This window comes from Octopus bimaculoides, chromosome 5, assembly GCF_001194135.2.
Source record: "Octopus bimaculoides isolate UCB-OBI-ISO-001 chromosome 5, ASM119413v2, whole genome shotgun sequence".
Taxonomy (NCBI): domain Eukaryota; kingdom Metazoa; phylum Mollusca; class Cephalopoda; order Octopoda; family Octopodidae; genus Octopus; species Octopus bimaculoides.
In genome coordinates this window covers 53,625,207-53,636,773 of record NC_068985.1, presented here as the reverse complement: position 1 = coordinate 53,636,773, position 11,567 = coordinate 53,625,207, and the positions used below count along the sequence as shown (strand labels likewise).

Sequence of the window (11,567 nt, the reverse complement as noted above, 5' to 3'; positions counted from 1 at the left end):
AACCCTGCTGTACTCTTCCACCACAACTTTCTCTTACTCTTACTTCCTGTTTCTGTTGTGCTTGTATTTCAAAGGGTCAGCCTTGTCACACTGTGTCACACTGAATATCCCCAAGAACTACATTAAGGATACACGTGTCTGTGGAGTGCTCAGCCATTTGCACATTAATTTCACGAGCAGGCTGTTCCGTTGATCGGATCAACTGGAACCCTCGACGTCATAATCGACGGAGTGCCAACAATCTATCTATAATTGTGTGTGTGTATGTATGAAGAAGAAAAGCTGTAAAAATGAAATAGAATAGAAGGTTGATTACAAAGTTACAAAAGCTGTCTTCAGGTTACCTTTTGGTGAAAGAAGCTGTTTCATGTGTTTCAAGTTGTCACTTTCAAGGAATGGTCTTGGAGGACACATCTGAGTAGGTGAATCCTCATTGGGATTCACGTCCAAAACAATCATATTATATGGAATAATTTCATCTGTAAAACGAAGTGCTTAATTTGATAAATACTAAATTCAAAATACAATTTCAGAAAGTAGTGAACTAAATTTCAGGCAGTACTGAATTAATTTTTAGGGTGCACAAACCTCAATTTCTGAGAAGCTCTTTTCTTCATACTGCAACCTTTCACCACCCAGCACAAAACTGCCCCTCTCTCTACTGTAGCCAAATACAATCAAAAGGAATCTTGGACAGGATGTATAATAACCCCAATAGTGCCACAAAAAAAGAGCACTTTGTAAAGTAGCTGGCATTAAGGAGCCATAAAAACAGTGCCAAAGTAGACACAATTCTCAGGTACCTTGTCAAACTTTCATCATGGAAGACAGGTGTTAGAATGTTAGAAGATGAGAATGGTGATGGAGCACTGCTCTAAATTTCAAGGAGATCAGAACTAAATAGGCAAACATAATTAGTTTATATTGACTCGAGAGTAAAGTATTTCAGAAACAAAACTAGCAGGTGATGTTCACATCAACCAGTAAAGAATGGATTATGAAAACCATTGAAGTTTTTGAAGGCTTTAATTAAGGAGTAGCAGAAGAGAGTAAAACATCTGAAACTGATGAAAATTAATGCAGCTGTTCAGTTAGAACATCTATGACACACATTTTCAGGAAAAAATGTAGGTGAGAAGAGAATTCCAGAGGGTGGAAGATCCAGGGAGAAAGGACTGGGTGTGATGACTAAATATCTAGTGCATTGGTGTCAGACTTCAATGATTCTGTTGTGAATTAGGTCTTTCGTTATGAATATGCTCACTACACTTATATTTAAGAAATCAGCTCTGTACTTTTGTTATAAATTTCATCACTATATCTCTCAAATAAGAAGATAAGGAAGAGGAACTATTATAAGAAGAAAAGATTTGAAATATTTAAAAGAAAAGACAACAATATAGATGTTTTACCCAGAAAACATGTCAAGTATAATGATGAAACAATATATGATCACAAACATTCATACAAGTACAGAGACACACAAACAGAGAGGTACACATGCAGACACAAGCATACACACACACACACACAACAGGAAATAGAGGTACAAGTCTGCTTCATCCTTTTGTTACCATACTCCTATAGAAAGAAACTGCTTTTGCGTCAATAGATATTGTAAATAATGAAGAATTTAATAAAATAACTTTATTATTATCAAACTGGTGTTTGGAACATAACATGAAATTTTGATGGAAGATTAATTAATTGAATTAAGATCACTTTGTATCACTGAACAGCGGACGGTCTAAGGCAGATTGGTATCAAAAGGGTTGACTGAGATAAAGAGTAACGTTAAATATGACAGTTCCCCATTTGGCAAGACATAGACTGGATCCACTGATGAAAACAAATACTAACTGGCCATCAAATATCCAATGGCAACTTTCAGATGCAACACATACAAACAAAAATATAACAAAGTAAAAGACTGACCTTGTTCAGCCTTTTGCTTCATGAAGTCCAGCCCATCTGCCACATAAGCCTTCATACGGGAATCTTCTTTGAAATCAAACCATTTAGTTGCTACTTTAACCATTTCTGGGTCAATTTCAACAACATCAATAGTAGCCTTAAAACAATATAGAAAATGAATGAATTAATATATGTATAACACACACACACACATAATAGAATAAAGGTGTAGGCAGGCAAACAATTGGTATCAGGTCAAATTATGATATATCTTAAAACATTGACACAACTTGAAGGCAGAAATGAAAGTAACAAGAGGTCACTAAAAGATCAGTTGAAGAACATTCATAATGGCTGATAAATGCTGATATTCTCCCAAAACAGTTATAAGCCCATATTATTGATATCAGATAGTAGGTAAAGCTGGTCATTGTGTAGAATAGATTGCCACTAAAATGCTGCCTGCTTGCAGGAAATTGCATCAACTGTAGATGTATTCCAGAAACAGCTGTAAGGGACTACCTGCACATCTACCTCCTCCTCATCCAGCTTTAGATTCCACCTACAATGACCAGCTTTCCCTGCTATTTAAGATCAACAATATGGACTTATCTTATAACTATTTCAGGAGAATACCAGCATATATCACAACCATTACTTACTTACTTGTTTCAGCCATTTGACTGTGGCCATGCTGGAGCACCACCTTCAGTCGAGCAAATCGACCCCAGGACTTATTCTTTGTAAGCCTAGTACTTATTCTATTGGTCTCTTTTGCCGAACTGCTAAGTTATGGGGACGTAAACACACCAGCATCGGTTGTCAAGCGATGTTGGGGGGACAAACACAGACACACACATATATACATATCTACGACAGGCTTCTTTCAGTTTCCATCTACCAAATCCACTCACAAGGCTTTGGTCAGCCTGAGGCTATAGTAGAAGACACTTGCCTAAGGTGCCACGCAGTGGGACTGAACCCGGAACAATGTGGTTGGTAAGTAAGCTACTTACCACACAGCCACTCCTATGAACGTTTCTCAGCAGATCTTTTATTGACTTCTTGTGATCTTGCAACATTCATTTCTATCCTAAAATTTTGTCTATGTTTAAATAAATGAATGTCAGTCTGACCTGGTATCAGTTGTTTGACTGCTTATATCTGTTTATATCTATAAACCTATGTCATCAGATGTGATATTACCTGAATTTTATACATGTATAAGTGTTGACATCACACACACACACATTCTTTAACACCTGTCTCTGTACCTTTAATCTCTTAAATGGCATAAAGCCATCCTACCTCAGTTGAGGGGTTTTTGTCTTGCAAGGTACTTGGTGATCCAGTTGGTGATGGTGCTGCGAAAAAGCACTTGTGCTGGTACCATGTAAAAAGCACTGGTGCTGGTGCCATATAAAAAGCACTGGTGCTGATGTTACTTAAAAAGCACCGAGTACACTCTAGAAAGTGGTTGATGTTAGAAAGGGCATCCAGCTGTAGAAACCATGCCAAAGCAGACAGTGAAGCCTGGTATTGCTCCTGGCCCTGCTAACTCCTGTCAAACTGTCCAACCCATGCCAGCATGGAAAATGGATGTTAAATGATGATGCCATCTGTAATTGAAAAATTTCTATGTAGATTCTTGACCTAGAAATAGCAGCCAAATTTTTATCAAATCACATTAATCAAAGCTTAAGCTAAATATTTAGTCATCTTGAAAATGGTGGAATTTAGGGAGGAACATGCTATAAGTTTGTAAGTAAGCAGTTGAACACCATAAAACTATATAAAAAATACCAGCCATCAACAATAGACAGTTCTCTCTTCAGCTAAGTCCAATATGTGATCCTAAAGGGTTTGGTTGTTGCCCATACATAGTCATAAATTCAGTCTTTCAGGAAGCCATTGAAGTCTATCCCTGAGAGCAAGGCACACAACTCTGCTAAGTTCATTTTTTTTCCCTGTCTGACAACTAAGTCTACCCAGCTTTATTTATTTGAAGGGACATTCATTTTTATGGAAAGCATCTTGATCATGATAGAATTAAAAAGAAAACAACATCCTAAAGACAAAAGCAAAATTCCCTTCTCCATGTATTTATACATACACATAGATACAGGCATGGCAGTGAGGTAAGAAATTTGCTTCCCAATCACGTCTGTGGGTTCAGTCCCACTGTTTGCCACTATGAGCAAGTATCTTCTACTATAGCTTGGGCTGACCAAAGCATTGAGTGGACTTGGTAGATAGAAACTAAAAGAAGCCTACAGTATATCATCATCATCGTTTAATGTACTCCTTCCATGCTGGCATGGGTTGGACGGTTTGACAGGAGCTGGCCAGGCAGAAGCTTGCACCATACTTCTGTGTCTGTTTTGGCAAGGTTTTTAATGGCTGGATGACCTTTCTAGCACCAACCACTCTGCAGAGTGGGCTGAGTGCTTTTATGTGGCACCAGCACAAGTGAAGTTAGTTTGACATGTTTTTTACAGCTAGATGCCCTTCCAAATGCCAACCACTTTACAGTGTGGACTGGCTTGCTTTGATACTGTGTATTATTTCCAATCTTCTATGAAAACATGACTGGTTATGAGGAAATTTTAACTTACTTGGAAACAGATAAAGGTTGGAAATAGGAAGAGCATCCTGCTGTGGAAAATCTGTCTCAACAAATTTCTCCTGATCATGTAAGCATGGAAAAGTGAATATTAAAACGATGATGATGATAAACAAACCATATCTATCACTTGTAAGCAAGTATGACTATTAGCATGTTCCATGCTTTCACTAACTGCTTTAAGTATCTATTTAGTTGTGAGCAGATACAGGTACCCCTCACCCCTCTAGGCTCCCTCAGCCATGACCCAGAGGAATAATGAGATTTGTGATAGCTGAAGGGAGAAAGAAGGCTGCACTAGCAGTCAGGTGGAACTCATTTTCAGCTGAGTGTCATCATCTGACACAAAAACACTTCCACTAATGCCCCCTCCCCTCTCAGAATTCCTTATCTTGTAAGTTACTTGGCGAACCTGCCAGTGATGGAGCCACGTAAAAAGCATCCAGTCCACAATGTGAAGTGGTTGGTATTTGGAAGGGCATCCAGCTGTAAAAACCATGTCAAAACAGACACTTAGAAGGGCAGCCAACCATAAAAACCATGCCAAGACAGATACAGTAGCCTGGTGTAGTTTTCAACCTGGCTGGCTTCTGTCAAACTGTCCAACCCATGCCAGTATGGAAGACGGATGTTAAATGATGATGGTAAACAAGAGTAACATGACATGAAGTGCCTTGCTTAAGATTAGTGTGCTGCCCAGTCGAAGAATCAAGCCCATGATCTTATGATCGTGAGATCAAAACCCTAAAGCAGTGGTTCCCAAACTTTTTAGAGATGCGACCCACTATTTATGACACCAGTTTATGGCGACCCACTTAACTCTACTGGGTAAAAACATTAATGAAAGAAAGAAATTTATTTCAGATTACATTTTCATTGAGGCCTGTGAGAAGGCCTCATTTATATTAAATGTGAAACAAAACGTTTTATAACTGTTTCAACGTCTCCATACCCTATGGCAGGTATTAATTCTAATACAAAACCTCGAAGCAGTAACTGTTATTGGCTCAATCAGTGTTGTACTGCGCCTAGTTAAAGTTCTCTATAAATAGGTAAAAACAGACTTTTCCTTTTTACGATTACGTACGAATAAATAACTTGAAAAAATGACCACCTCTGATTTGTTAAGTTCGTGAAAAGAGCCTACTGTTTGATAAAACAACCAGTCTGGTCTTGAACTACCTCGATAGACAGCAGTCAATCAAAGCTAATGCGTAATTTTATAACTTTTTGCGACCCACTAGGATTCCGTTCGTGACCCATCAGTGGGTTGCGACTCATAGTTTGGGAACCACTGCCATAAAGGCTTTGTGCATTAATATATATGTAACTATGAAACAGAGGATACCTTTTCAAAAACGTGATGGATGTAACTGGCCAACACTCCGCCTCCAAGTCCAATCATCAATACCCGAAATCCAGAATCTGTTCAAGAAGAAATAAATTCAATGAAACTAAGAGCTGTTTGTTTTTATTTGCATATCAATTTGAAACTAAATGTGTGTGTGTGTGTGTGTATGTGTGTGCATGTATGTAAGTATATATATATATATATATATCTTTTGCTTGCTTCAGTCATTAGATTGTGGCCATGCTGGAGCACTGCTCTGAAGAATTTTTAGCCAAATGAGTTGACCCCAGTGCTTATAATTTTTTAACCAGGTATGCTATCAACCTCTTTTCCCAAACTGATAAGTTACAGGGATGTAAATACACAAATACTGGTTGTCAAGCAGTGGAGGGGGACAAACACAGACACAAAGACACTCCCAACAGATATATTATATATATATAAATATATAATGACAGGCTTCTTTCAGTTTCTATCATATATAAGTTATGAAGAAAACACATGTCTGAACATGTTTTATAAACAGTCGCTAAAATTTGTAAAATAAAATAAGTGTGTATGATAAAAGGTAAGATAAAATGATATTTCAAGAACACTTCAAAAGAAAAAAAATAATTTAGATTGAGGCTCCAGCATGGCCGCAGTCAAATGACTGAAACGAGTAAAAGAATAAAAAGGGGTCTTCAACTTTTGTCCTACAAAAAATTATTCTTTCATTGAAAAAATAGCCATGTACTCCACCATATATTTCATCAAAGGGCTCAACCCCTCCAAGCAATTTACTATTTCTTACTTTATTTATTAATTCATACTAAAATATAAGGATAAAATCACGTTAATGATTTTTATCAGGTAGTCAATATGCAATAAAAATTTATAGGTAATCTATACATTAAATTAATAATTATATATATATATATATATGTATATAATTATATCAAGGGAGCAAGGGCGAAAAAAAAAAAATGACCTGTCTCCAACATGCTTGGATGCAGAGGTATTCAGTATCTGAATGCCTTGGCAGGCATTCAGCATCTGAATGCAGAGGCATTCAAGCATGTTGAAGATAGGTTGTCTTTTTTTTCGCCCTTGCTCCCTTAATATAATTATATACACATATATATAGTGGAGGCGCAATGGCCCAGCGGTTAGGGAAGCAGACTCGCGGTCATAGGGTCACGGTTTCGATTCCCAGACCGGGCGTTGTGAGTGTTTATTGAGCGAAAATACCTAAAACTCCACGAGGCTCCGGCAGGGGATGGTGGCGAACCCTGCTGTACTCTTTCACCACAACTTTCTCTCACTCTTACTTCCTGTTTCTGTTGCGCTTGTAATTCAAAGGGTCAGCCTTGTCACACTGTGTCATGCTGAATATCCCTGAGAACTACGTTAAGGGTACATGTGTCTGTGGAGTGCTCAGCCACTTGCACGTTAATTTCAAGAGCAGGCTGTTCCGTTGATCGGATTGACTGGGAACCCTCGACATCGTAAGCGACGGAGTGCCAACGAACGAACATATATATCATTCTTAATTTAATGTATTTCTTACTTTATATAACAAGAACCCTAACAAGTGATGTCAGATTTTGCCTCTCCACACAACACACAAAACTTATCTTACAGTGGTCAACTGCACAAGGAATTTTAATACAATGCTAACATTTACTGTTTGAATTTACCAAATTAACAATTACACTTACAAATCAATTCATTGAAGTCTGGCAAGAGAACAACCCCAGCCACAGTACTAATATGGTGTTTAGAAGCAAGATAATCTTTGTCAATAACAAAATGGTATTTTCCCTTCTTAACTTTCTTCTTTTTTGTATCTGAAATAGAAAGAATGATTATAAGTATACATGTGTGTGAGCATATACAAGTATATGCAGGGGCCGGACAAATTAATGGAAACATCACTTTTTACTTAACTAGTTTTTCTTCAGGCAATATGACAAATTCAAAACTGTTCTAGTCTGTATATCTGTTCATATGCATTACGTATATAACTTTTACTTCATGATATAGTCTGCTGTTTTTCTTTTATTCCAGATATTTTAGCTGCAAAGTTAAAATACACAAGCTGTCTGATTCCCAATGAGGACAAATTGTCATAGTGCAGATGGCTGGAGCTTAATGTTTCAAAATGTACAGCCTCTAAAATCCTGTTGGCATATTCCAAAACCAAAATAAAACCAGCTCTGGCAAACATCATTCTAGATGGAAAGCAAAGCACAGAGAGAGGAACCACAAACTAGTGAAATGTACTGGGTCTAAAAACAATTAAACTATGGCAGCTAAAGTGAGGGCAGAGCTAAACCACCACCTTGCCAACTCTATCAAACAAAACCATTCACTGTGAACTCCATACAGTCGGATACTATGGAAGGGATGTAATTGCTAAACCTCCCTGTCTCTCATTAATACTGATAAGTAGAAAAAAGTAATCAAAGTCTCAATCAACCATGTTATCTCTGATGTGTCATCAGTCTCCCTTTTTCCCCACTTTGGGTGAGCAAATATCTGGAAACAGTCCAAGAAGCCCTTAACCTCTACATTGAAGCATGAAGGTGGCTCTATGATGATTTGAATAGTCGCATCATAGAATTCACTTGGCTCTTTAGTTGTTCTACATGGCAGAGTTAGCACCAAGGATTATCTGAGTATTTTGGCTGATTATGACCACTGTATGGTATAGACATTATTCTCTGATGTAAGCAAATCTTTGGGATGATAATGCACTGACTCACATGGTTTATGAAACTTTGAAGTCACTGTCAATATTATTCTTGTTAAAGAATAACACACTTGTACAATATGAAATAATGGAATAACCCTTTAGATTAATGTAAAATTGTTTTTATTATAACTGAACATAAAAGCAAGCATTTATGTGTGAGTGTGTGTATTAGTTAATGAACACAAAAAAGAAGACATATATGCATAAAGAGAGAGGGGAAAAGCCTTGATATCCCTCCCTCCCTCCATATATATATGATGAGCTTTCTTTCAGTTTACATCTTCCAGATCCACCCACTAAGTTTATAGTAGATGACACTTAACCAAGATTCCATATAGTAGGACTGAACCACCAGAAACCATATGATTAAGAAGCAAACGTCTTAACAACCGCACAACCTGTGCAAAGCATTTTATCCAACCCACTAATGATCCTGCCAATCTACCTCATTCACTGTGGTACTGCCAATGGTAACAACAGTGAATTATACCACAAACAATACATAGTTAGAGATAAGAGAACTTGGTTGATGAGAAGCTATATCTTGACCTTTGACACATGCATTACTAGTCATGAAATATAAATTAGTGAATTTCTGCTGCTTCTCTGGGCCTTCTAGAAAATCATTACCATAAAACTATTGTTAATAAATGTCTTATGAAATAACCAATGTTCACTCTAAAATAATTAACAATAACCAAGACCAACACTTTCTTATTTCTTTACTGCCCACAAGGGGCTACACACAAAGGGGACAAACAAGGACAGACAAATGGATTAAGTTGATTATATCAACCCCAGCGGGTAACTGGTACTTATTTAATCGACCCCAAAAGGATGAAAGGCAAAGTTGACCTTGGCGGAATTTGAACTCAGAACGTAGCGGCAGACGAAATACCGCTAAGCATTTTGTCCGGTGTGCTAACGTTTCTGCCAGCTCGCCGCCTTTCTGCTTCATCAAAACTGCTGTACATACCTGACTGTATAAGACGACATTCTGATTGGATGAGATTCTGTTTACCAAGGAAAAACAGTCGTCTGTAATACTTTTCATCTTCTGCTAAGAAATTTTCAATTCTGAAAGTGCCATTCCATTCACTTCTTCCTTTATCAACCACTTCCACATCCTTGCTGATACTATCATCAACAGACAGGTAAGGAATCTAGAATGAAATATTAATTGATGCATATAAGCAATATCAATATCATCATTTTAACATCCGCTTTTCCATGCTTGCAAAGGTTAATTGAAATTTGTTGAGGCAGACTTTCTATGGCCAGATGCCCTTCCAGTCACTAACACACACCTGTTTCCAAATAAAATAATAATTTCCCATGACCAGGCATGCTGTCACAGAAGAAATGAAATGATACTGTTTGTATGATAGTGATGCTCATTTACAGCTATCCCATGTTGTCAAGACAAGAAAACATAAATATGCACTCATACACAACATTATTATCATCAGCATCTTTTAACGTCTGTTTTCTATGCTGGCAAACTGGAGAGCTGCACCAGGTTCCAGTTTGATTTGGCTTGGTTTCTACGGTTGGATGCTCTTCTTCAAACCAACCACTTTACAACGTATGCTGGGTGCTTTCAAAATGGCACTGACTTAAGCACTTTTATGTGGTGTTAGCATGAGTGCTTTTTACATGGCCCTGGCACAGGACAATCCTCTTCACCAGGGGATGTGATCTTAACACACACATGATGAACCTCTTTTTGTTTCTGTTAGCCAAATCCACTCACGTGACTTTAATCGGCTGAGAAGACACTTGCACAATGTGCCACTGAGAAGGACTGAACCCATTTCAATGTTGTTTGAAAGTAAGCTTTACCACATAGCCATGTCGGTGTAGGTGTACACACACACATGCATGTGTGTTTGTCCTTATGCGTTTTTGCATTGACACATCTGTGTCAGTGGTGAGGTTTGTTTATGCCCCATATTAACAAAATACCCTGCTCGGTTGTTTCATGTGTGAAGATGACTGGAATAAATAATATTACTTGAAAATAAGAAAAGGTTGGCAGCAGGAAGGGCATCCAACTATAGAACACCACCCCAAGAAATCTCATCCAACTTATGTAAAAATAAAGACAATTGATGATGATGATGTCACAGGTGGAACAGCTCTGATTCTAAGTCAGCTTGATTAGATCTGACCTGAGGCTAAACAAATAAATAAATACATACCTTGGTGCCAAACACAAACTTCGGTGGAGTCAGCTGTAACATATAAGGGCTGAGTTCTTCTTGGATAGCTTCAATATCTCCATATTCATGTTCTCTCTGCAGTGTTACAATTATCAAACGTTGAACATTAGCGTCTTTCTGCAGTTGTCGACGTCCAGCATTCGTGGCAAACAACCATTCCGTTTCCCTGGTGAGTTAAAGAATGGTAGATGGCAGCAGAATAAAGAGTAAGAGCTGAATATCAGAGTTAACATAAACAATTTATTGTAATATAGGTACATGGCCAAAAATCTGAGAAGGGGAGACGTTAGTTGATTACATCAACAAAAGTACTTGACAGGCACTTTATTTTAGCAGCCCTGCAAAGATGAAAAGCAAAATTGACCTCAGTGGGATTTGAACTTAGAACATAAAGAGCCAGAACAAATACTGTAAGGCGTTTTACTTGATATTTTAATAATTCTGCTAATTCATTGCCACAGAGTAAATATGCACTTTAAAGATGGGTTTAATAATTTGGAAGATGATGATGATGATGATAAATCTTACAAATTATTAAAGTCATATGTTTAAAGTACATATATAAAATGTATATATATGAGGGGTGTATGAAAAGTTTTGAGCCTTCAAGTCCTGTACTTTCATCAGAAGTCATGCACCAGGTTTTGTTTTTTTGAGGCTTAAGACTTTTCATACCTCCTGTATATATATATATATATATATATATATATATATATATAT

General features: G+C 37.5%; 1 protein-coding gene across 2 annotated transcripts in view; it reads right to left on the bottom strand.

Annotated features, from left to right (window-relative positions):
• LOC106867533 (eEF1A lysine and N-terminal methyltransferase) overlaps positions 1 to 11,567 on the bottom strand; it is a 35,010-nt gene that overhangs the window by 2,581 nt on the left and 20,862 nt on the right. For both annotated transcript variants that reach the window (XM_014912431.2, XM_014912430.2), the window contains exons 8-13: positions 10,827 to 11,013; positions 9,602 to 9,788; positions 7,589 to 7,717; positions 5,886 to 5,962; positions 1,936 to 2,071; positions 345 to 479 (exon numbers count right to left, since the gene is read on the bottom strand). In XM_014912431.2, coding sequence (XP_014767917.1) covers positions 345 to 479; positions 1,936 to 2,071; positions 5,886 to 5,962; positions 7,589 to 7,717; positions 9,602 to 9,788; positions 10,827 to 11,013 — 851 coding nt within the window. The remainder of the gene's footprint in view (positions 1 to 344; positions 480 to 1,935; positions 2,072 to 5,885; positions 5,963 to 7,588; positions 7,718 to 9,601; positions 9,789 to 10,826; positions 11,014 to 11,567) is intronic.